Consider the following 27286-nt stretch of genomic DNA (forward strand, 5'->3'; position numbering starts at 1 on the left):
TATTGGTTTCACTGGTAAAAATAAATAATTGAAATGGGTATATATTTGTTTTTTGTTAAGTTGCCTAATAATTATGCACAGTAATTGTCACCTGCACACACAGATATCCCCCTAAAATAGCTATAACTAAAAACAAACTAAAAACTACTTCCAAAACTATTCAGCTTTGATATTAATGAGTTTTTTGGGTTCATTGAGAACATGGTTGTTGTTCAATAATAAAATTAATCCTCAAAAATACAACTTGCCTAATAATTCTGCACTCCCTGTATATACAGGGAGTGCAGAATTATTAGGCAAGTTGTATTTTTGAGGATTAATTTTATTATTGAACAACAACCATGTTCTCAATGAACCCAAAAAACTCATTAATATCAAAGCTGAATAGTTTTATATAACCATCACTTGTTGTAATCTTTAAACCTGACAAAACGACCAGTAATAGGTCGAGAAATGTGTTGCAGTCAATTAAGGTGTTTTATTTTATCTTTATCATGGTGGTTTGCCAATTTTTGATTCATATTAGTAGACTAATATCTGATTCATATCAGTAGACATTTGCTGCTAAGATCTTTTCCTGCACATGTATCACTTTACGTGCAGTCTCTAGTTACCAGTAGTGATGTCGCAAACTTAAAATTTTCCGTTCGCGAACAGCGAACACGAACATCCGCAAAACTTTGCGAACGGGCGAACCGGGCGAACCGCCATTGACTTCAATAGGCAGGCGAATTTTAAAACCCACAGGGACTCTTTCTGGCCACAATAGTGATGGAAAAGTTGTTTCAAGGGTACTAACACCTGGACTGTGGCATGCCGGAAGGGGATCCATGGCAAAACTCCCACGTAAAATTACATAGTACTCAGAGTCTGGTTTTAATCCATTAAGGGCATAAATCACCTAACATTCCTAAATTGTTTGGAATAACGTGCTTTAAAACATCAGGTATGATTTTGTATAGATCAGGTAGTGTAAGGGTTACGCCCGCTTCACAGTGACAGACCAAACTCCACGTTTAACGCACCTCAAACAGTCCATTTGCACAACCACAAACTCCCCATTTGCACAAGGTTGGATACCAAGCTAGCCATGTCCCGTTCCTTGTCCTCACTGATGTCATTGAAGGTCTCTTCCTCCACCCAGCCACGTACAACACCAAGGGTCCCCGAAAGGTGACAACAAGCCCCCTGGGACGCCTGCTGTCTTTGGTCTTCCACCTCCTCAAAGCCACCTTCCTCCTCTGACTCCTCTTCTTCAGACTCCTCTCTCTGCATTGCCTCTCTCTGTGTTATTATAAGGTGTGTTAAGTAGTACTATTCCTATCACTTTAATCCCTGTTCCGTCCCCTATCAGGGGACGTGTATATGGCATGGATTTTAGGTACCGGGAGATGGAAAAAGATGCTTGGTCGTCCTCCTTCTTCAAATTTGGGGCACTGCGCGTGCAATCCAACGTGCCACCAGATTGGAGTGGTGTGTTAAGTAGTACTATTCCTGTCAGTTTAATCCCTGTTATGTGCCTTTTTATTGGTTTGGTTTTTGAAGCCACAGTGCTGCACCAGAGGCCAGAAAAATTAGGCATGTACACATGCCTGAAAAAGTAGGTATTGTTGCAGCCGCTGCTGTAGCAGCTGCCAGAAAAATTGATGTTTGTTTCCCAGGCAGAAAGTGCCCTAAAACATTGCGGCTTGAACCCTAGTTGGTGGCGGATAAGTCACGCAAGTCATCCGGCATTCGAAGATAAAATACAGCACCGTGTGGACCATTTTTAGCCCAAGGCAGCTCATCTCATCAGGCCTTTTTTACTCGAATGTATCGCCCAATGTCAGTCCCTTCGAGATCCATCCCTCATTAATCTTATAAAGGAGAGGTAATCTAGACTTTCTTGACCTAGGCGACTTCTATTCTCAGTGACAATACCTCCTGCTGCACTGAAGGTCCTTTCTGACAGGACACTTGAAGCGGGGCAGGCCAGAAGTTCTATCGCAAATTGGGATAGCTCAGGCCACAGGTCAAGCCTGCACACCCAGTAGTCAAGGGGTTCATCGCTCCTCAGAGTGTAGATATCTGCAGTTAAGGCGAGGTAGTCTGCTACCTGTCGGTCGAGTCGTTCTCTGAGGGTGGACCCCGAAGGGCTGTGGCGATGCATAGGAGTTAAAAAGCTCCGCATGTCCTCCATCAACAACACGTCTGTAAAGCGTCCTGTCCTTGCCGGCGTGGTCGTGGGAGTTGTAGGATTACTTTCACCTCTTCCCCTGTTAGATTCCCGTTGTGCTGTGACATCACCCTTAAACGCTGTGTAAAGCATACTTTTTAATTTATTTTGGAACTGCATCCTTTCCGACTATGCTTATACCAGGGGTCTAGTAGCGTGGACACCCAGTACAGGTCGTTCACCTTCAGCTTTTTTATACGAGGGTCACTCAACAGGCACGACAGCATGAAAGACCCCATTTGCACAATGTTGGATGCCGAGCTACTCATGTCCCGTTCCTCATACTCAGTGATCTCACTGAAGGTATCTTCTTCCCCCCAGCCACGTACAACACCACGGGTACCAGATAGGTGACAATGAGCACCCTGGGATGCCTGTTGTGGTTGGTCTTCCTCCTCCTCCTCAAAGCCACATTCCTCCTTTGACTCCTCTTCCTCACAATCCTCTTCCAGCGTTGCAGCTGGTCCAGCAAGCGATGCTGAAAAGGCTGTTTCTGGTGGTGATGGTGACCACATCTCTTCCTCTTTACGCTCATCTACGGCCTGATCAAGCACTCTTTGAAGGGCACACTCCAGGAAGAAAACAAATGGTATGATGTCGCTGATGGTGCCTTCGGTGCGACTGACTAGGTTTGTCACCTTCTCAAAAGGACGCATGAGCCTACAGGCATTGCGCATGAGCGTACAGTAACGTGGCAAAAAAATTCCCAGCTCCGCAGAGGCTGTCCTAGCACCCCGGTCATACAAATACTCGTTAACGGCTTTTTCTTGTTGGAGCAGGCGGTCAAACATTAGGAGTGTTGAATTCACACGTGTCGGCTGTCGCAAATCAAGCGCCTCACTGGCACGTTGTTTCGCCGCTGGATATCGGAAAAGTGCACCATGGCCGTGTAGGAACGCCTCAAATGGCCACACACCTTCCTGGCCTGCTTCAGGATGTCCTGTAAGCCTGGGTACTTATGCACAAAGCGTTGTATGATCAAATTACACACATGTGCCATGCACGGCATATGTGTCAACTTGCCCAATTCCAATGCTGCCACCAAATTACTTCCGTTGTCAGAAACCACTTTGCCGATCTCCAGTTGGTGCGGAGTCAGCCACTGATCCACCTGTGCGTTCAGGGCGGACAGGAGTGCTGGTCCGGTGTGACTCTCTGCTTTCAGGCAAGTCAACCCCAAGACGGTGTGACACTGCCGTATCCGGGATGTGGAATAGTACCTGGGGAGCTGGGGGGGTGCCGTTGATGTGGAGCAAGACGCAGCAGCAGAAGAGGACTCAGCAGAGGAGGTTATGGAAGAGGATGGAGTAGGAGGAGTAGAGGAGGTGGCAGCAGGCCTGCCAGCAAGTCGTGGCGGTGTCACCAACTCCTCCTCTGCAGAGCCACGCATTCCATGCTTGGCAGCCATCAGCAGGTTTACCCAATGCACAGTGTAGGTGATATACCTGCCCTGACCATGCTTTGCAGACCAGCTATCAGTGGTCATATGGACCCTTGCCCCAACACTGTGTGCTAGACATGCCATTACTTCCTTTCGCACAATCGAGTACAGGTTGGGGATTGCCTTTTGTGCAAAGAAATTTCGGCCGGGTTCCTTCCACTGCGGTGTCCCAATAGCTACAAATGTCCCGTTCCTCATCCTCAGTGATCTCACTGAAGGTATCTTCTTCCCCCCAGCCACGTACAACACCACGGGTACCAGATAGGGTGCAACGAGCACCCTGGGATGCCTGTTGTGGTTGGTCTTCCTCCTCCTCCTCCTCAAAGCCACATTCCTCCTTTGACTCCTCTTCCTCACAATCCTCTTCCAGCGTTGCCGCTGGTCCAGCAAGCGATGCTGAAAAGGCTGTTTCTGGTGGTGATGGTGACCACATCTCTTCCTCTTCACGCTCATCTACGGCCTGATCAAGCACTCTTTGAAGGGCACACTCCAGGAAGAAAACAAATGGTATGATGTCGCTGATAGTGCCTTCGGTGCGACTGACTAGGTTTGTCACCTTCTCAAAAGGACGCATGAGCCTACAGGCATTGGGCATGAGCATACAGTAACGTGGCAAAAAAATTCCCAGCTCCGCAGAGGCTGTCCTAGCACCCCGGTCATACAAATACTCAGTAACGGCTTTTTCTTGTTGGAGCAGGCGGTCGAACATTAGGAGTGTTGAATTCACACGTGTCGGCTGTCGCAAATCAAGCGCCTCACTGGCACGTTGTTTCGCCGCTGGATATCGGAAAAGTGCGCCATGGCCGTGTAGGAATGCCTCAAATGGCCACACACCTTCCTGGCCTGCTTCAGGATGTCCTGTAAGCCTGGGTACTTATGCACAAAGCGTTGTATGATCAAATTACACACATGTGCCATGCACGGCATATGTGTCAACTTGCCCAATTCCAATGCTGCCACCAAATTACTTCCGTTGTCAGAAACCACTTTGCCGATCTCCAGTTGGTGCGGAGTCAGCCACTGATCCACCTGTGCATTCAGGGCGGACAGGAGTGCTGGTCCGGTGTGACTCTCTGCTTTCAGGCAAGGAGGTTATGGAAGAGGATGGAGTAGGAGGAGTAGAGGAGGTGGCAGCAGGCCTGCCTGCAAGTCGTGGCGGTGTCACCAACTCCTCCTCTGCAGAGCCACGCATTCCATGCTTGGCAGCCGTCAGCAGGTTTACCCAATGCACAGTGTAGGTGATATACCTGCCCTGACCATGTGCAAAGAAATTTCGGCCGGGTACATTCCACTACGGTGTCCCAATAGCTACAAATTTTTTTAACGCCTCAGACTCCACCAGCTTGTATGGTAAAAGCTGGCGGGCTAAGAGTTCAGACAAGCCAGCTGTCAGACGCCGGGCAAGGGGGTGACTTTGTGACATTGGCTTCTTACGCTCAAACATGTCCTTGACAGACACCTGACTGTGGGCAGATGAGCAGGAACTGCTCAGGAAGAGAGACGGAGTGGCGGATGGTTGAGAGGGGGAAAGGAGGACAGCAGTGGTTGACGTGGCTGAAGATGCTGGACCAGGAGGAGGATGGCGGCTTTGAGTTTGTGTGCTGCTTCTACTCATGTGTTGATCCCATAGGCATTTGTGATGTGCGATCATGTGCCTTCGCAAAGCAGTTGTACCTAGGTGGGTGTTGGACTTCCCACGACTCAGTTTCTTTTGGCACAGGTTGCAAATGGCATCGCTGTTGTCAGAGGCAGACACACACAAAAAAGGCCACACTGCTGAGCTCTGCGATGACAGCATTCTGGTGGTGGCAACAGCATGTGTTGATTGGCGTGCTGTCTGGCTGACCCCGGGTGCCGATGCATGCTGTCTGACTGTGCCACTAGCTCCTTGCGACGACCTCCCCCTGCTTCCAACTCGTCTCCTCCTCCTCCTCTCTGCCTCCCCATCTGAACTTTCCCGCTGTTCTTCTTCTCTTCTAGCGGGCACCCACGTAACATCCACGGACGCATTGTCATCATCAACCGCTTCACTTGTATCTGACAAATCAACAAAGGAAAAGCAGCAGCGGGTACAACATCATCATCATCACACCGTATGTCCATGTCTGTAATGCTGCCTGACTGAGACATATCACTGTTATCTACATCCTCTGTCAATTATGGTTGCTCATCACTCATTTCTTCCAAATGATGTGTAAAAAACTCCTCTGACAGATCAAGTGAAGCGGCTGTGGTGCTAATGTTGGTGGTGGCGGCAGGCGGGCGAGTGGTAACTTGAGAGGTGCCCGAAGATAAGCTGGAGGAGGATGGTGTGTCAAGGTTCGGAGTGGAAGCTATAGAATATTGGGTGTCCTATGTTAAAAAGTCAACTGTTTCCTCAGAACTTTTCGAGTTCATGGGACATGGCCTCTGAACACTGGGCATTATTCTAGGGCCAAAGGGAATCACAGCACCACAACCACGACAGCACCTGCGGGGTGGCCTGCCTCTTCCTGTCATTTTTTTTAAATGTACACTTACACTACTATTAAACAAGATATGAGTAGTGGCACTGGGCAAGTGGGCACAGTATACGCTGTGAGCCTGACACAAAAAAGCAGACTGATGTTTCACAGTCCAAAAAGTTTTTATTTTTTTAAATGTACACTTACACTACTATTAAACAAGATATGAGTGGTGGCACTGGGCAAGTGGGCCCAGTATAAGCTATGAGCCTGACACAAAAAGCAGACTGATGTTTCACAGTCCTAAAAGTTTTTTTTTGTTTTTAAATGTACACTTACACTACTATTAAACAAGATATGAGTGGTGGCACTGGGCAAGTGGGCACAGTATATGCTGTGAGCCTGACACAAAAAAAGCAGACTGATGTTTCACAGTCCAAAAAGTTTTTATTTTTTTAAATGTACACTTACACTACTATTAAACAAGATATGAGTGCTGGCACTGGGCAAGTGGGCACAGTATACGCTGTGAGCCTGACACAAAAAAGCAGACTAATGTTTCACAGTCCAAAAAGTTTTTATTTTTTTAAATGTACACTTACACTACTATTAAACAAGATATGAGTGGTGGCACTGGGCAAGTGGGCCCAGTATAAGCTGTGAGCCTGACACAAAAAAGCAGACTGATGTTTCACAGTCCAAAAAGTTTTTTGTTTTTAAATTTACACTACTGTTACACCAGATATGAGTGGTGGCACTGGGCAAGTGGGCACAGTATACGCTCTGAGCCTGGCACAAACGCTGGCAGGCAGGCAACTGCAATTAGATTGCACAAGCAGACTGATGTTTCACAGTCAAAAAAGTTTTTTTTTTTAAATTTACACTACTGTTACACCAGATATGAGTGGGGCCACTGGGCAAGTGGGCACAGTATACGCTGTGAGCCTGGCACACATGCTGGCAGGCAGGCAACTGCAATTAGATTACACTAGCAGACTGATGTTTCACAGTCGAAAAAGTTTTGTTTTTTTTAATTTACACTACTGTTACACCAGATATAAGTGGTGGCACTGGGCAAGTGGGCCTGGCACACACGCTGGCAGGCAGGTAACTGCAATTAGATTACACTAGTAGACTGATGTTTCACAGTCAAAAAAGTTTTTTTTTTTTTAAATTTACACTACTGTTACACCAGATATGAGTGGTGGCACTGGGCAAGTGGCTTGGCAGGCAGGCAACTGCAATTAGATTACACAGGAAAAAAATAAAAAATGATGTTCTAGCCCTAAAAAGGGCTTTTTGGGGTGCTGTCTTTACAGCAGAGATCAGATGAGTCCTTCAGGACTGTAGTGTACACTGAATACACTAGCCTAGCTATCGATTTCCATATTAAATCACCAGCAGCTACACTGTCCCTCCTCTCACTAACAATGCAGCTTCTGAATGAATCTAAAATGGCTGCTGTCCAGGAGCTGGGGGGGTCTGGGAGGGAGGGTCTGCTGCTGATTGGCTGGAATGTGTCTGCAGACTGTGAGATACAGGGTCAAAGTTTACTCAATGATGACGAATAGGGGGCGGATCGAACTATTCGCCGGCGAACTATTCGCAACATCACTAGTTACCAGCTTACCTTGGTCACAGCAGCTGATACAGATTGCCTAGACGGAACCAACTGAGGTTTCCACCGTCACATACGTGACCAGTGAGCTGATTACTGTGAGCTTCAGCCTGCTTTTTAGCACTTATGAGTGCCAACAGAATTGTGAGTTTGATTCCTTTATTCACATTGCCAATTGTGTCACAGAGTTTACTATGAGGCGCCCCTTGTTTCTGTTCTAATTTCACAGTGGTGACCATTTCATCTAGATTACCTAAGTGGAGCAAGCCTGGTTTTCACCTAGTTCATCTTTTGGATCACTAAGACCAGTCTACTATAAAGTTTAGAGTAACTTTTTCACCGCACTGCGGTTTTTATGCACAGTATTTTATTATTATTTTTTTTATTTTTGTACAGTGTTTTCGTTTTAATATATGTTGTGATAACAATCACAGTTTTGTTTATTATTAGTTTTTTAACATATTATTGTTTTATACTTTAACAAATTCACATACACATTTTTTATCACACTTGGATTGTGTTTAGTGCGCCACCTTTAGGCTTCCAGTCTGGATTCCTAGAATACACTTTATAGTGCAAGAAATGTTTGCATCAGAACTACAAAATACAAACATTATCATCTGTCTATAATTAGTTCACCCTTGAACCCTTTCAGAGTTTAACATTTGTAGGGTCATCATAAAGACAATAGACCATAACCTGGGTAACACTTGGCAACATTTATTAAAATATCTCTTCAGTATCATCAGTTATACTAACCTCTTTAGCTTCATGTCTTCTTATGTTATTATTCACTAAAGCTCACCCATTCCTACTGCTTAAAAGGTTCCTTTCTTAACAATACCGCACAAATAACATGGAATGGACTGTGCCCTGTGCTTTGGCTTAAAGGGTGGTTATTGCTACTGTTATAACATTTTATATTTAACAATTTATATTTAACATTTTATAATTTTTCTTTTCCAAAAAGGTATCACCACACTGCAAGCAATGCGTAGACCACAGTGATACTGGAGCAGTATCGGTGCCAGAGAGCAGCAGTAGAGAGGTACAATTTTACGTTTGTTTTTTAAATGAAAAGAAATAAAAAAAATTTATTTTGTTGCAACTAAAAGTGGACATTTTGAAATCTATTATAGTTTTTATTTTTGTAAAATAGATGCTTTGTTTTTATGCCTGAGAATCATGTCACGTCTACCAATAACAGGCTAGATTACCAGTAGAGCGCAATTTAGCCCTCCTGCTAGAAAATAAACTATGCTAGACAGAGGCTTTTTGCATGGGTCAGGTTGCATTTGTTTTACAATTTGAATGTAAATATTTGTGCACAAGCGAAAACCCGGCGTGCGCAGAGAGATAGACTTAGAATATTGCGACTTCGTTAACATATTCTCCCATAGACTTCAATGAAGTGTGAAAAAATGCAGAAAAAAAACTAACACCCATGCTCGTGGTTTTTAAAGTGCACTAAACCCGACATGAATTATGAATATTTCACATTCCAATATTCTTCACATAGAAGAATATGTCCTATTTATTTTTAAATGAATATTTCTACTATATATATCTGATAATTTTTGGTAGAATTTATATCTATATTTTCTACTGTTTCATCTAGAATGTATAGCCATACCTGTATTCAGTATATGTTTATATATACAGTGCCTTTCAAAAGTAATCAACCCCCCCCCCCCCCCCCCTTGGTATTGTCCCTATTTTGTTTCATTACAACCTGGAATTAAAAAGGATTTTCATTTGGATTTCATGTAAGGGAAATACACCAAACTGTCCAAATTGGTGAAGTGAAATGAGGAAAATAACTTTTTTTTTTTAAAAACTGAAAAGTGGTGTGTGCATATGTATTCACTCCCTTTGCTATGAAGCCCCTAAATAAGATCTGGTGCAACCAATTATCTTCAGAAGTCACATAATCAGTTCAATAAAGTCCACGCGTGTTCAATCTAAGTCTAACATGATCTGTCACATGATCTCAGTATATATACACCTGTTCTGAAAGGCCCCAGAGTCTGCAACACCACTGAGCAAGGGGCACCACCAAGCAAGTGGTACCATGAAGACCAAGAAGCTCTCAAAACAGATCAGGGATAAAGTTGTAGAGAAGTACAAATCAGGATTGGGCTATAAAAAAATATCCAAAACTTTAAACATCCCACCAAGCACCATTAAAACCATTTTTTTTAAAAAAATGGAAATAATTTGGCACGACAACAAACCTGCCAAGAGAGGGCTGTTCCCTCCAAAATCAGGCAAAGAGGGCATTAATCAGAGAGGCAACAAAGAGACCAAAGATAACCCTGAAGGAGTTGCACAGCTCCACAGTGGAGATTGGAGTATCTGTCCAAAGGACCACTTTAAGTTGTACACTCCACATAGCTGGGCTTTACGGAAGAGTGGCCCGAAAAAAAGCCATTGCTTAAAGAAAAAAATAAGAAAACATGTTTGCTGTTTGCCAAAAGGCATGTGGGAGACTCCCCAAACAGGTGGAAGAAGGTACTCTGGTCAGATGTGGCTAAAATTAAGCTTTTTGGCCATCAAGGAAAACGCTATGTCTGGCGTAAACCCAACACCTCTCATCACCCCGAGCATGGTGGTGGCAGTATAATGCTGTGGGGATGTTTTTCATCGGCAGGGACTGGGAAACTGGTCAGAAATGAAGGAATGATGGATGGTGCTAAATACAGGGAAATTCTTGAGTGAAACCTGTTTCTTCCAGAGATTTGAGACTGGGACAGAGGTTCACATTCCAGCACGACAATGACCCTAAGCATACTGCTAAAGCAACACTTGAGTGGTTTAAGGGAAAATATTTAAATGTGTTGGAATGGACTAATCAAAGCCCAGACCTCAATCCAATTAAGAATCTGTGGTATGACTATATAATATTGCTGTACAACAGAGGAACCCATCCAACTTGAAGGAGCTGGAGCATGCTCGTGTTTATTCAAGTGCACTAAACCCGACATGAATTATGAATATTTCACATTTCAATGTTCTTCACATAGAAGAATATGTTCTTTTTATTTTTAAATAAATCTTTCTACTATATATATATATATATATATATATATATGATCATTTTTGGTAGAATTTATATCTATATTTTCCACTGTTGCATCTAGAATTTATATATATATATTCCTATATATAATATATGTTTATATATACAGTGCCTTTCAAAAGTAATCACCCCCCTCCCCTTGGTATTGTCCTTATTTTGTTGCATTACAACCTGGAATTACAGTTCAAATTGGTGAAGTGAAATGAAGAAAATAACTTTTTTTTTTTTTAAATAAAAAATTAAAAACTGAAAAGTGGTGTGTGCATATGTATTCACCACCTTTGCTATGAAGCCCCTAAATAAGATCTGGTGCAACCAATTAGCTTCAGAAGTCACATAATTAGTTGAATAAAGTCCACGTGTGTTCAATCTTTCACATGATCTGTCACATGATCTCAGTATATATACACCTGTTCTGAAAGGCCCCAGAGTCTGCAACACCACTGAGAGGAGAGGGCTGTTCCCTCCAAAAGAGGGCCAAGAGAGGGCTGTTCCCTCCAAAACCAGGCAAGGAGGGCATTAATCAGAGAGGCAACAAAGAGACCAAAGATAATCCTGAAGGAGTTGCACAGCTCCACATTGGAGATTGGAGTATCTGTCTAAAGGACCACTTTAAGCCGTACACTACACAGAGCTGGGCTTTACGGAAGAGTGGCCCAAAAAAAAGCCATAGCTTAAAGAAAATAATAAGCAAGCCTGTTTGCTAAAGGGCATGTGGGAGACTCCCCAAACATATGGAAGAAGGTACTCTGGTCAGATGAGCCTAAAATTTAGATTTTTAGCCATCAAGGAAAACGCTATGTCTCGCACAAAGCTTATAGAGACGTACCCCAATTGACTTGCAGCTGTAATTGCTGTAAAAGGTTGCTTTACAAAGTATTGACCTGAAGGGGAAGCTATGCACACTCACGTTTTCTGTATTTTGTTTGTCTTATTTCTTGTTTATTTCTCAATAAAAAATAATTTGCATCTTTAAAGTTGCAGGCATGTTGGGTAAATCAAATAATACAAACCCCCCAAAAATCCATTTTATTTCAAAGTTGAAAAATATTTACACTACATACACACACATTATTAAATATTAATAGTGAATAAAAATGATTTTTCATGTTATTAGGTATTTCACTGCAAAGGGCTCCAATGTATATTTTATGTGTTTTGTGCAACTTTTTTTGCCTCGTGTAGCAGTTAACCAGAGCTCTGAATTCATGCTAACCCATCGCTCGTTAAATTAGATTGAGCTCAAGCGAACCTGTTTACTTTCAACTAATAATACGTGCGCTATTTCCATTGCTTGAAAAGAGCTGCAAAATACCCCATATTGCTTGCGTGCTACTATTAGCATGCCACTCGTAATCTAGCCCAAAGTACTGGAGGATCAGCATATCATTTAGTGGGCAGTCACTCCTTAAGGTCCAGTAATCCACAGATATGTACTTCCCATTAGCTTCAGAATTAAAATAAACCGTTTAAAAAAATCACTATGATATTGTTACTATGAAGGCTTTTTAAATTGTATTTTATATTTAAATACATACAAAGCACAGTATATATGAACAATTTCCAATATTGCATGTCTCCCAGCATTTTTCATGCAGTACACAGGCCTAGGTGGCTGGGAGACACCAATTACCAGTGGTTTCCTGCTTGCAGTATACAATGTTTGGGGCTCATGAGTAAGTGCAACAATAACAAATAGCTAAGGGTTGATAGCAGGCTTTTGCTTGTTTTCAGCAGGTAGCAATCTGCTTCAACCTGTGATGCCAATGTGTTTTTCCAGTGAGCACAGTCCTTAAATGCTTCTGCCACTTATACACTTGGAAGAAAAAATTGTAAACTCTATGGAATTACCTGCATTTGTACATTGATTAATCATAAAATGTAGTTTGATTTTCATCTAAGTCTCAAATATAGACAAACAAAATCTGACTTTACTAATAACACACAAACAATTGAACTTTTCAAATGTTATTGAAGACATTGAATAATTAATTATTCACAGTGCAGGCTGGAAAAGGTAAGTGAACCCTTGAACTTGTAGATCTTCCTTTATCAGCAACAACCTCTTACAAATGATTCTTGTAGTTGCTTGATAAACTTGCACAATGCAGAGGATTAAATCTGGACCATTCCTTTCTACAAACCTGTGTCAGTTCACCAATATTTCTGGGTTGTCTTGACTACACAAACCCTCTTCAGGTCATGCCACAGCATCTCAATTGGGTCAGGAGTTATACTTGACCATTCAAAAACATGAATCTTCTTTTTTATTCATTCTTTAGTTGACTTACTTGAGTGCTTTGGCCCTTTTCCAAAATCATTTATCTCTATAATGCATTTTCTACAGTCCTGTGAAAGTTCTTTTAAATAGAGGCATGACTCACACTAACTAATCTTTCTTGAGAAAAACAGATTTTTCAGTAATCAGGCCTTATGTGCCTCTATATAAAGGGCACCTGAGCAATGTCTTCAATAACCATCCCTAAAGTTCAACTGTGTGTGTGTTATTGGTTTAGTCCGATTGTGTTTGTCTATAATTGTGACTTAGATGAAGATCATATCACATTTCGGCTTCAATTAAAGGTGGAGTGCAAAAATGTTAACACTGTAGGGGGCTTCCATTGCTAAAATGCAGCCAATGTCCCTTTAATTTTAACTTCCAACGAGTATAAAGTAAAATATTAGCTCTTGAGCAAAAGCCTAAAGCCCAATAACATCTGGATGCTGGATAGTGGAGGTACGTTAAATCCCTCACATAATAGACTTTTATGGGGGAGCAGTGAAAAATTAATTTAGGCTATCGCTTAAGTGCTATCGCGGAGGTTCGCTAAGGCTAATGACCACTTAGCTGAAAGTGCGTTAAACTGATGGTCAATTAGTGGAGTTATATATACACACACACACACAAATACACACATACAAATACCCAGGACCTTATAGCGGGGTTTTTATTTTAACTGACCACCTGTGTAAACTTTTACACAATATGAAGCTAAAATTAGATAATATTAAAAATGTTCAATTATTATGGCATACCTTAAATACATTTATGTTAAATTATGCAATTAATCTGTGCTTTGGATAGCAGAAAATTATATAATATTAGAAAATATTACACTGCCACCACCAGGCTACTTCATAATGCCACCCAGCTGGCAATTTTTTCTTTGGAGAACACAATGGGGCCTATTTATCTTAAGACCACTGCTCCTTAACTTGGGCAATCATCCCGATCGGATGCGATAGGGATGATTGACATCCCCTGCTAACGGCCAATTGGCCGCAAATGTGCAGGGGGCGGCATTGCACAAGCATTTCACATAAAATGCTTGTGCAATGATAAATGATGACAGGGCAGACATGATCCGCTACAAAGCGGCACAAATAACATGACAAAGACTCTTTGTTTTGGATTAAAGGTTGGTTATTGCTTTTATCTATGGCTAACTCATTTTTTTACTACTTTGTAAGTCATTTTATATTTTTATTTTCCAAAAAGGTATTGGCTCACTGCAAGCAATGCGTAGACCACAGTGACACTGCAGCAGTACCGGTGCCAGAGAGCAGCAGTAGAGAGGTACAATTTTTCTTTTTTAATTAAAGGACACTTTATTCGTTTTTTATTTTGTTGCAGTTAAAAGTTTGCATTTTGAAAAGTTTTCTTATAAAATATATGCTTTTTTTATGCTATGGAGGCATGTGACAGTCTACAAATAAAGCAGTGTAAGATCTGCGTAAGCGAGTGAGCAGTCAGTTATTAAGGTCAAGTTATAAGCAGACATGTACTTCCTGTTAGTTCAGAATTAAAATAAACAGCTTTAAAAAAACACTATGATATGGTCACTATGAAGACTTTTTAAATTGTATCTTCATTTTAAGTGAGTGTGTCACAACTTCACAATTTTATTAAACAAATTAAAAATAAAATAGTGAAGTTGTGGTTTTCTGCTCTGATTTTCAAAATAAAGGAACTATTCTCACCAGGAGAGGACTGAGACCAACCAGGGTCCCTCTATTTGTTTCATCTATCTGTGCAGTAACTGGGACTAGGAGGATGGTAGCAGCCAAGGCGTGGGGCTTATAGGCCTTGGATGGAGTCACATTTGTGGCTGTAGGAAAGGGATAGCTGTGGGAGTGATAGAGCTCAGATAATGTTGCTTCTTCAACTGCAAGAACACTGCTTCTCATATCACATAACTAAAATGCAAACTTTAAGAAGGAAGAAAACGAAAACAAATAAAACATTTTTATGTTATCTATTCAATTTATCTAATTTTACCTAATAAACAAGAACATATAATGCACAAAAGTATAAGCACAATTAAACAAATATCATGGTTGCTTCCACGAATGATATGTTTCACCAGAACCACATAGTTCCAATCGGGCCTTATCTACTATATTCCAAGTGTGCTCTTTTTTTCTGAAACCCCTGGCACAGCTGCAATGTAACTTATTGAACACCAAGTAAAGAAAAGAGCAACAAATGAAGAGAGTGCCCCACCAATTCAAGATGAAACACACTACTTGATTCTGGTGTAATACACAGTAAAACACACTTGGATTCACAGTTGAATATCCATATTCATACTTAATCCTGTATAATTTTATACCATAATCCAATAGGACTTTAGAGCTCTGGTTAACTGTTACACTCAACATTAAAGTAGCAAAAAAACACATAAAAGTACAGTTACACTCATATTAACACTGTTATAAGGGCTCAAACATATGAGGTCTCAAAGGACTGCAAATCTCATTAACTTAGAGATACATAGATACACATGTCTAAATATGTATATGTATGTATGCATATGTATACACTCACCGGCCACTTTATTAGATTCACCTGTTCAATTACTTGGTAACACAAATTGCTAATCAGACAATCACATGGCAGCAACACAATGCATTTAGGCATCTAGACGTTGTGAAGACGACTTGCTGCAGTTAAAACCGAGCATCAGAATGCGGAAGAAAGTGGATTTAAATGACTTTGAACATGGCATAGTTGTTGGTGCCAGACGGGTTGGTCTGAGTATTTAAAAAACTGCTGATTTACTGGGATTTTCACTCACAACCATCTCTAGGGTTTACAGAGAATGGCCTGAAAAAGAGAAAATATCCAGTGAGTGGCAGTTGTGTGGATGAAAATGCCTTGTTGATATCAGAGGTCAGAGGAGAATGGGCAGACTGGTTTGAGATGATAGAAAGGCAACAGTAACTCAAATAACCACTTGTTACAACCAAGGTATGCAGAATACCATCTCTGAATGCACAACACGTCAAACCTTGAAGCAGATGAGCTACAGCAGCAGAAGACCACACCAGGTGCCACTCCTGTCAGCTAAGAACAGGAAACTGAGGCTACAATTCGCACAGGCTCACCAAAATTGGACAATAGAAGATTGGAAAACGTTGCCTGGTCTGATGAGTCTCAATTTCAGCTGCAAAATTCAGATGGTAGGGTCAGAATTTGGTGTAAACAACATGAAAGCATGGATCCATCTTGCCTTGTATCAACGGTTCAAGCTAGTGGTGGTGGTGTAATGGGGTGAGGGATATTTTTTTGGCACACTTTGGGCCCCTTAGTACCAATTGAGCATTGTTTAAATATATCTATCTATCTATCTATCTATAGATAGATAGATAGATAGATATATGTATTGGTGTCTAAATAATATATATATATATATATATATATAATGAGCCTTTGCAGTCAAATACATGGCCAAATACCATATACCTTTGAACCCTTATAAATAATTTTGAATAATATTTCTATTACTATTTTTTATCAGACGAATAGAAGGACGGGAGGGAAGGACCCTCCGAGTTCTGTCCCTCTCGGCTTGTTTCTTCTGGAAGCGAGAGTCCAGACTGATACAAAGTGTTATAAAGTCATCCAAAGAAGAAGGAATATCACGATAAGTGGGTTCATCTTTGATGCGTTCATGCAGACCCCTCCTAAAGGCTGCCTTGAGAGCACTGCCATCCCAAGTGGTTTCAAGTGCCAAGGTGCGAATCTCAATGGCGAATTGTACCATGGTTCTATTGCCCTGGTGGAGATCCAGGAGAGAAAATTCTGCAGATGTACGGCCAGAAATCAAAAACACAGAAGAAAATGCAGAAATGAACGCATCAGCATCATTCAGGAGTGGAGTGTTCTGTTCCAAAAGGGAAGAGACCCAGGCTAGAGCCTTGTCTTTCAGTAAGGAAATGATAAAGGTGACCATTGATTGGTGAGACTTAAAGGTGTAAGGATTGTTACGGAAGTGCAGTCTGCACTGGTTAAGAAAACCCCTACAATAAATAGTACCTTAATATTTGTCAGGCAATGGTATTCAGGGAATGCTTCCAGAAGCAGGGGAAGAAGCCGCAGTACTAGGAGCAGACACTGGCTGTAACAACAGAAGCGGTATTCCTTGCTGCAACTAGTGTAGAGAGTTGAGCAGTTATAGCCTCTAGTTTGGAATCCACACTCTACAACTGTGTGGTATGGGTGTGGTATGGGTTCCCAACATCTGTCCTTGAAGATAATCTGCTCTTGCTACCTCATTTGGCTCCATGGCCCAAGTATAATGTAATGCTTGTGGGATATTCCACTATCAGACCGAACTTGGCCAGTAGTCTTCTTATCCCGGCGTCGAGCCGGAATGATAGGGAATATCCCAGAGCAGAGAAAGTACGCAAGATCAGGTAAGCGGCACTCACCACAGGCAGGATAGTCTGTGGCGGCAACAGGCAGGGAATCAGCGGTAGGCCGTTCAGAGGTAAACCACTAGAAAGGTCAGACAGGCAGGGTTTGGCAACAGTAAGACAATCCAAAGGTAAACCACTTAAATGGTCAGACAGGCAGGTTTTGGCAACAGTATGGCAATCCAGTACTATAAGGATTAAGAAAGCAGAGTAGTCAGACAGGCAGAGTTCATCAACAGAGAGGCAATTCAGTATTTTAGGGGTTAAGCAAGCAGAGTAGTCAGTTCAATAACGATATGGCAATCCAGAATACAGTAAGATATCACACCCAGGAGCACACTAAGTAACACCTATACTTGGGCAGTGATAGGTAGCAAGTGAGTAACTTACATAGGTGCAGGATTCGCGCCACAGGAGATCCTGACCGGCTTCGGAACGGAGGGAGCGTGCGGTGATGACATCACCGCCACACACTTAAAGGAGCAGACTTCCCCCTAGGCAATGAGCAGAACAGCAGGTGCCGCGTCCCTAGCAACAGCTAAAGCGGCGCAGCGTGACAGACTCCCTTGCATTGAAGATTCAGTGTACGGCGGCGATCGTATGAAGAGGACGCTCCGCGCCGTATGTCTTGAAGGATAGACCCACTCCGCTGATGAAGATAGAAGACGCCGCCGGGATGAAGATAGAAGATGCCGCCTGGATGAAGATAGAAGACGCCGCCTGGATGGATGAAGACTTCACCGCCTTGATGTCTGGACTTCAGTAGATCGTCGGGGGTTAATCCATTTTAGTGGCGGCGATGTCGGGAGCGGCAGATTAGGGGTTAATAAGTTTAATTTAGTGTTTGTGATGCAGGAGGGCGGTGGAATAGGGGTTTATAGGTATTTTATGGGTGTTAGTGTACTTTGTAACATTTTAGTTATGAGTTTTGTGTAACAGTTTTGTTGTGCAAAACGCATAACTACTGGTCTCAGATAGCGGAGCAGATCGTGTCGGTATAGGGTGTAACGCAAGCATTTTAGCCTCATGGCACAACCTGTAATACCGGCACTATGGAAATCCCAGTGCGGGACTGACCTTGCGTTACAGGCTAAAATGCTTGCGGTATAGCTATACCGACAAGACTCGTAATGGCTGCGTTACTGTTTTTACGCTGAAATGGCCATTTTTTCAGCGTTAAAACCGGAATGCAAAACTCGTAATCTAGGTGTAAGTTTCTTCGTTTTCTTGTTATCCTTTGTTGAAACGTTGAGGAGCGTGCACGTGTCTGAACACTATATGTCAGCAGTTTTGCAACAATGTTATACATTAGCAAGAGCACTAGATGGCAGCACTATATCCTGTCATGTAGAGCTTCAGAAATGTGCAGGTTACCTAACTAGATATCTAGATAGAACAAAGCAAATTTGATAAAAGTAAATTGGAAACTTTTATCTATCTGAAGAAAAAATGTGGGTTTCATGTCCCTTTAAACACTGAAACACCTTTTACTATAGGATTTTTTTGTTAACATTTATACGCCTAGATTTAGAGTTCTGCGTTAGCCGTCAAAACCAGCGTTAGGGGGTCCTAACGCTGGTTTTTACCGCCTGCTGGTATTTAGAGTCAGTCATTAAAGGGTCTAACGCTCACTTTCCAGCCGCGACTTTTCCATACCGCAGATCCCCCTACGCCATTTGCGTATCCTATCTTTTCAATGGGATCTTTCTAACGCTGGTATTTAGAGTCTTGGCTGAAGTGAGCATTAGAAATCTAACGACAAAACTCCAGCCGCAGAAAAAAGCCAGGAGTTAAGAGCTTTCTGGGCTAACGCCGGTTCATAAAGCTCTTAACTACTGTGCTCTACAGTACACTAACACCCATAAACTACCTATGTACCCCTAAACCGAGGTCCCCCCACATCGCCGCCACTCTATTAAATTTTTTTAACCCCTAATCTGCCGACCGCACACCGCCGCCACCTACGTTATACTTATGTACCCCTAATCTGCTGCCCCTAACACCGCCGACCCCTATATTATATTTATTAACCCCTAATCTGCCCCCCCCAACGTCGCTGCTACCTTACCTACAATTATTAACACCTAATCTGCCGACCGGACCTCACCGCTACTATAATAACGTTATTAACCCCTAATCCGCCTCACTGCCACCTCAATAACCCTATCATAAATAGTATTAACCCCTAATCTGTCCTCCCTAACATCGCCGACACCTAACTTCAATTATTAACCCCTAATCTGCCGACCGGACCTCACCGCTACTCTAATAAATGTATTAACCCCTAAAGCTAACTCTAACCCTAACACCCCCCTAAGTTAAATATAATTTAAATCTAATGAAATAAATTAACTCTTATTAAATACATTATTCCTATTTAAAGCTAAATACTTACCTGTAAAATAAATCCTAATATAGCTACACTATAAATTATAATTATATTGTAGCTTTTTTAGGATTAATATTTATTTTACAGGCAACTTTGTATTTACTTTAACCAGGTACAATAGCTATTAAATAGTTAATAACTATTTAATAGTTACCTAGTTAAAATAAATACAAAAGTACCTGTAAAATAAATCCTAACCTGTTACAATTAAACCTAACACTACACTATCAATAAATTAATTAAATAAAATACCTACATACCAATCGGATTGAACTTGAATCTGATTGGCTGATTCCATCAGCCAATCAGAATTTTCATACCTTAATTCCGATTGGCTGATAGAATCCTATCAGCCAATCGGAATTCGAGGGACGCCATCTTGGATGACGTCCCTTAAAGGAACCTTCATTCTGTTTTAGGACGTCGGAAGAAGAGGATGGATCCGCGCCGGAGGTCTTGAAGATGGAGCCGCTCGTCATCGGATGGAAGAAGATAGAAGATGTCGCTTGGATGAAGATGTCTACCGGTCCGGATCTCCTCTTCTGCCCGGATAGGATGAAGACTTCTGCCCGATGATGGACTTCTTCAGCCGCCGCTTGGATCAAGACATTGGAGCCTGGACGGATCGGTGATACCTGGCGTGGTGAAGATAAGGTAGGAAGATCTTCAGGGGCTTAGTGTTAGGTTTATTTAACCCCTTAGTGACCAGAGCACTTTTCCATTTGTTGACCGTTTGGGACCAAGGCTATTTTTACATTTCTGCTGTGTTTGTGTTTAGCTGTAATTTTCCTCTTACTCATTTACTGTACCCACACATATTATATACCGTTTTTCTCGTCATTAAATGGACTTTCTAAGGATACCATTATTTTCATCAGATCTTATAATTTACTATTAAAAAAATTATAAAATAAGAGGAAAAAATGGAAAAAAACATTTTTTTCAAAATTTGACCCCCAAAATCTGTTGCACATCTACAACCACCAAAAAACACCCATGCTAAATAGTTTCTAAATTTTGTCCTGAGTTTAGAAATACCCAATGTTTACATGTTCTTTGCTTTTTTTGCAAGTTATAGGGCCATAAATACAAGTAGCACTTTGCTATTTCCAAACCACTTTTTTTCCAAAATTAGCGCTAGTTACATTGGGACACTGATATCTTTCAGGAATCCCTGAATATCCCTTGACATGTATATATATTTTTAGAAGACATCCCAAAGTATTGATCTAGGCTCATTTTGGTATATTTCATGCCACCATTTCACCGCCAAATGCGATCAAATAAAAAAAAATGTTCACTTTTTCACAAATTTTTTCACAAACTTTAGGTTTCTCACTGAAATTATTTACAAACAGCTTGTGCAATTATTGCACAAATGGTTTTAAATGCTTCTCTGGGATCCCCTTTGCTCAGAAATAGCAGACATATATGGCTTTTACGTTGCTTTTTGGTAATTCGAAGGCCGCTAAATGCCACTGCGCACCACACATGTATTATGCGCAGCAGTGAAGGGGTTAATTAGGGAGCATGTAGGGAGCTTGTAGGGTTAATTTTAGCTTTAGTGTAGTGTAGTAAACAACCCCAAGTATTGATCTAGGCCCATTTTGGTATATTTCATGCCACCATTTCACCGCCAAATGCGATCAAATTAAAAAAAACTTTAAATATTTCACAATTTTAGGTTTCTCACTGACATTATTTATAAACAGCTTCTCTGGGATCCCCTTTGTTCAGAAATAGCAGACATATATGTCTTTGGCGTTGCTTTTTGGTAGTTAGAAGGTCGCTAAATGCCGCTGCGCATCACACGTATATTATGTCTAACAGTGAAGGAGTTAATTAGGTAGCTTGTAGGGAGCTTGCAGGGTTAATTTTAGCTTTAGTGTAGAGATCAGCCTCCCACCTGACACATCCCACCCCCTGATCCCTCCCAAACAGCTCCCTTCCCTCCCCCACCCGACAATTGTCCCCGCCATCTTAAGTACTGGCAGAAAGTCTGCCAATACTAAAATAAAAGTTTTTTGGGGGGTTTTAGGTTTTAAAAAAAAAAAAATGTGTCTGCTGTGTAGGACCCCCCTTAGCCCCCAACCTCCCTGATCCCCCCCAAACAGCTCTTTAACCCCCCCCCCCCCCCTCTGCCTTTATTGTGCAGCATATTGGGTACTGGCAGCTGGCAGCAGTTTGAAAAATAATATTGCATTTTAATTTTTTTATTTTATTAAAAATGTTCTTTATTTCTGTAGTGTAGCTGCCCCCCCCCCTCAACATCCAACCCCCCACCCTCTCCCAGATGCATTGATTTTCAAATCCCACCCTCCCCAGTCCTCTCTCCCACCCTCCAGATCTACAGCATATTGATGCTGAAACAGATCTCTCGTGCACAAGCGTGCACGGCTCTCGTGCATGCGCACGCACCCGCATAAGATCCCTCCCCCCTCCTCCACCAATGACTGCCCACCCGCCTCCCTGGATGAGCTCCCACCCACCAACGATAACGGCCATCGATAGCCGATGCAGAGAGGGCCACAGAGTGGCTCTCTCTGCATCGGATGGCTAAAAACAGTTATTGCAGGATGCCTCAATATTGAGGCATCACTGCAATAACATGAAAGCAGCTGGAAGCTATCAGGATCGCTTCCACTGCTTTCAAAGACCAACGACGTATGGGGTACGTCCTTGGTCATTAACTGCATTTTTTTGCAGGACGTACCCCATACGTCGTTGGTCGTTAAGGGGTTAAGGGGGGTTTGGGTTAGATTAGGGGTATGTGGGTGGTGGGTTGTAATGTTGTGGGGCGGTATTGTGTTTATTTTTACAGGCAAAAGAGCTGTTTTCTTTGAGGCATTCCCCGCAAAAGGCCCTTTTAAGGGCTGGTAAGGTAAAAGAGCTTTTCTATTTTAATTTTAGAATAGGGTAGGGCATTTTTTTATTTTGGGGGGCTTTGTTATTTTATTAGGGGGCTTAGAGTAGGTGTAATTAGCTTAAAATTGTTGTAATATTTTTCTAATGTTTGTAAATATTTTTTATTTTTTGTAACTTACTTCTTTTTTTATTTTTTGTACTTTAGTTAGTTTATTTAATTGTATTTATTTGTAGGTATTGTATTTAATTAATTTATTGATAGTGTAGTGTTAGGTTTAATTGTAACTTAGGTTAGGATTTATTTTACAGGTAATTTTGTAATTATTTTAACTAGGTAACTATTAAATAGTTATTAACTATTTAATAGCTATTGTACCTGGTTAAAATAAATACAAAGTTGCCTGTAAAATAAATATTATTCCTAAAATAGCTACAATATAATTATAATTTATATTGTAGCTATATTAGGATTTATTTTACAGGTAAGTATTTAGGGGTACATAGGTATAATGTAGGTTGTGGCGGTGTACGGAGCGGCAGATTAGGGGTTAAAAAAATATGTAGGTGTCAGCGATAGCGGGGGCGGCAGATTAGGGGTTAATAAGTGTAAGGTTAGGGGTGTTTAGACTCGGGGTACATGTTAGGGTGTTAGGTGCAGACTTAGGAAGTGTTTCCCCATAGGAAACAATGGGGCTGCGTTAGGAGCTGAACGCTGCTTTTTTGCAGGTGTTAGGTTTTTTTCAGCTCAAACTGCCCCATTGTTTCCTATGGGGGAATCGTGCACAAGCACGTTTTTGAAGCTGGCCGTGTCCGTAAGCACCGCTGGTATTTAGAGTTGCAGTGGCGGTAAATTATGCTCTACGCTCCTTTTTTGGAGCCTAACGCAGCCCTTCTGTGAACTCTAAATACCAGCGGTATTTAAAAGGTGCGGGGGAAAAAAAGCACGCATAGCTAACGCACCTCTTCTAGCGCAAAACTCCAAATCTAGGCGATAGTTTTTCATGTAACCATTTATCATAGTATTATTAATTATTGTAAGGTTGATGCATATATATTTTTTGGTATTATCTTTTGTAACTAAAATACATTACAGTACAAAAACTATAGAATTAAGCCTGTTTTTTTGTATGTAAATCTTCAAAATATTGGAGGCCAGATTACAAGTGGAGCACTAAATATGAAAAGCGATATTTGAGCTCCACTGTGTAATACCAGTGCCTGCTAATGTGCGCTGGTATAACAAGTTCACAGCAATGCAAACGTAACCTCGCGTTCGCATTGCTGGGAAGCATTGGGCTCCTATGGGAGCCTCGTTCTGATGTTATCTATCCCTGAGAAGTTAACCCATGTATATTAATACGATATCAGTGTTTTATATAATCTTGATATACTTATTTTTCTCTATATATATTTTTAGATGGAAAGCAGCAACCTGACGGTATCCATTTCACCTTTGCCACTTATGAGCCTTTGTTCAGAATGTTGCAAACCACCTGGTGGGGGATTTGATCCCATATTTTATGTAAATACATTTGCTTTTTATTTTAGTCCTTTACCATTTATAGTAGAGATGTTTAATCAGAAAACAGAAATAGCCTAGACGGTACAGTTTTGAGGGTCAGCTGATAATTTTCTGTGTCTGCATTGTCTTTAATATGCCTTATAAAGAACCATGATAATACAGTAGAATTGCTTAATAAAGACATGTCTGTGTAAGAAAAACACAATGCAATGAGGCTTTGAAGAGTAAATCAGTAGATTTTTTGTGTGTAAATAATTCCAAAGTTTTATGTCCCTGCCCCCTATATCACATGACAATCATGTGCTCATGTACATATATGAGCTGTGAGCTCCTTACTTTTAAATTAAAATACCAACATAATTCATTTTTTAAAAAATTGCATGATTTATCTGAACAAGAAAGTTTAATAGTGATTTCAGTTTCGGTTTTAATGATTTTAGCTACATACAGTTAAACAATTTAGCCAATATTTAGTTGCATCCTATAACTGTAATTTCATTTTTACTTTTGTATTTATGTATTTGCATTAGATCAGCAATGTAAATAGAAAACCGTCAATTCCCGAAAACATTGCAGGTATGTATGATGTTGTTTAATTGTCTTGGTTAAAAAATGTACTCATCTACATGCATTCTCCAGAAATGAATACTTAATTGTCATTTTGTTAGCATAATTTGAATTATTTTACACTCAAGGGAAATACTTCTTGAAAACCCTAATTCGCATATTAGTCTTATCTCCTTTGATGTAGCTATTTAAAGGGACATTATACTCATATGCTAAATCATATGATGCAGCAGTAAAAAAGTATCGCCTAGATTTAGAGTTCTGCGGTAGCCATCAAAAGCAGCGTTAAGGGCTCCTAACGCTGCTTTTGGCCGCCCGCTGGTATTTAGAGTCGTGTAGGTAAAGGTCTAACGCTCTCTTTCAAGCCGTGACTTTTCCATACCGCAGATCCCCTTACGCCAATTGCGTATCCTATCTTTTCAGTGGGATCTTCCGAACGCCAGTATTTAGAGTCTTGGCTGAAGTGAGCAGTAGACCCTCTACCGACAAGACTCCAGCCGCAAAAAAAAGTCAGGAGTTAAGAGCTTTATGGGCTAATGCTGGTTTATAAAGCTCTTAACTACTGTGCTCTAAAGTACACTAACACCCATAAACTACCTATGTACCCCTAAACCGAGGTCCCCCACATCGCCGCCACTATAAGAATTTTTTTTAACCCCTAATCTGCCGACCGCACACTGCCGCCACCTACATTATCCCTATGAACCCCTAATCTGCTGCCCCTAAAATCGCAGACACCTACATAATATTTATTAACCCCTAATCTGCCCCCCAACGTCGCCGCTACCTAACTACACTTATTAACCCCTAATCTGCCGACCAGACCTCGCCGCTACTCTAATAAATGTATTAACCCCTAAACCGCTGCACTCCCGCCTCACAAACACTATAATAAATTGTATTAACCCCTAATCTGCCCTCCCTAACATCGCCGACACCTAACTTAAAGTATTAACCCCTAATCTGCCGACCGGACCTCGCCGCTACTCTAATAAATGTATTAACCCCTAAAGCTAAGTCTAACCCTAACCCTAACACCCCCCTAAGTTAAATATAATTTTAATCTAATGAAATAAATTAAATCTTATTAACTAAAGTATTCCTATTTAAAACTAAATACTTACCTTTAAAATAAACCCTAATATAGCTACAATATAACGAATAATCATATTGTAGCTATTTTAGGATTTATATTTATTTTACAGGCAACTTTGTATTTATTTTAACTAGGTACAATAGCTATTAAATAGTTATTTACTATTTAATAGCTACCTAGTTAAAATAATTACAAAATTACCTGTAAAATAAATCCTAACCTAAGTTACAATTAAACCTAACACTACACTATCAATAAATTAATTAAATAAATTACCTACAATTACATACAATTAAATAAACTAAACTAAATTACAAAAAAAAAAAAACACTAAATTACAAAAAATAAAAAAAGATTACAAGAATATTATGCTAATTACACCTACTCTAAGCCCCCTAATAAAATAAAAAAGCCCCCCAAAATAATAAAGGTCCCTACCCTATTCTAAATTAAAAAGTAAACAGCTCTTTTACCAGCCCTTAAAAGGGCTTTTTGCGGGGTATGCCCCAAAGTAATCAGCTCTTTTGCCTTTAAAAAAAATACAACACCCCCAACATTAAAACCCACCACCCACATACCCTACTCTAACCCAAACCCCCCTTAATTAAACCTAACACTACCCCCCTGAAGATCACCCTACCTTGAGTTGTGTTCACCCAGTCGGGCACCGATGGACCAAAAGAGGACATCCGGAGCGGCAGAAGTCTTCATCCTATCCGGGTAGAAGAGGACATCCGGACCGGCAGACATCTTCATCCAAGCGGCATCTTCTATCTTCATCCATCCGACGAGGAGCGGCTCCATCTTCAAGACCTTTGGCGCGGAACATCCTTCTTCCCTGACGACTAGACGACGAATGACGGTTCCTTTAAATGACGTCATCCAAGATGGCGTCCCTCGAATTCCGATTGGCTGATAGGATTCTATCAGCCAATCGGAATTAAGGTAGGAAAAATCCGATTGGCTGATTGAATCAGCCAATCAGATTCAAGTTTAATCCGATTGGCTGATCCAATCAGATTGAGCTCGCATTCTATTGGCTGATCGGAACAGCCAATAGAATGCAAGCTCAATCTGATTGGCTGATTGGATCAGCCAATCGTATTGAACTTGAATCTGATTGGCTGATTCAATCAGCCAATCGGATTTTTCCTACCTTAATTCCGATTGGCTGATAGAATCCTATCAGCCAATCGGAATTCGAGGGACGCCATCTTGGATGACGTCATTTAAAGGAACCGTCATTCGTCGTCTAGTCGTCGGGGAAGAAGGATGTTCTGCGCCAGAGGTCTTGAAGATGGATCCGCTCCTCGTCAGGTGGATGAAGATAGAAGATGCCGCTTGGATGAAG

General features: G+C 41.3%; 1 protein-coding gene across 1 annotated transcript in view; it reads left to right on the forward strand.

The window, feature by feature from the left end:
• RIPK2 (receptor interacting serine/threonine kinase 2) overlaps positions 1-27286 on the forward strand; it is a 216209-nt gene that overhangs the window by 155904 nt on the left and 33019 nt on the right. The window contains exons 8-11 of the mRNA XM_053715180.1: positions 8689-8766; positions 14297-14374; positions 24168-24272; positions 24803-24848. Coding sequence (XP_053571155.1) covers positions 8689-8766; positions 14297-14374; positions 24168-24272; positions 24803-24848 — 307 coding nt within the window. The remainder of the gene's footprint in view (positions 1-8688; positions 8767-14296; positions 14375-24167; positions 24273-24802; positions 24849-27286) is intronic.

The sequence above is a fragment of the Bombina bombina genome, chromosome 5 (genome assembly GCF_027579735.1).
Source record: "Bombina bombina isolate aBomBom1 chromosome 5, aBomBom1.pri, whole genome shotgun sequence".
Lineage (NCBI taxonomy): Eukaryota > Metazoa > Chordata > Amphibia > Anura > Bombinatoridae > Bombina > Bombina bombina.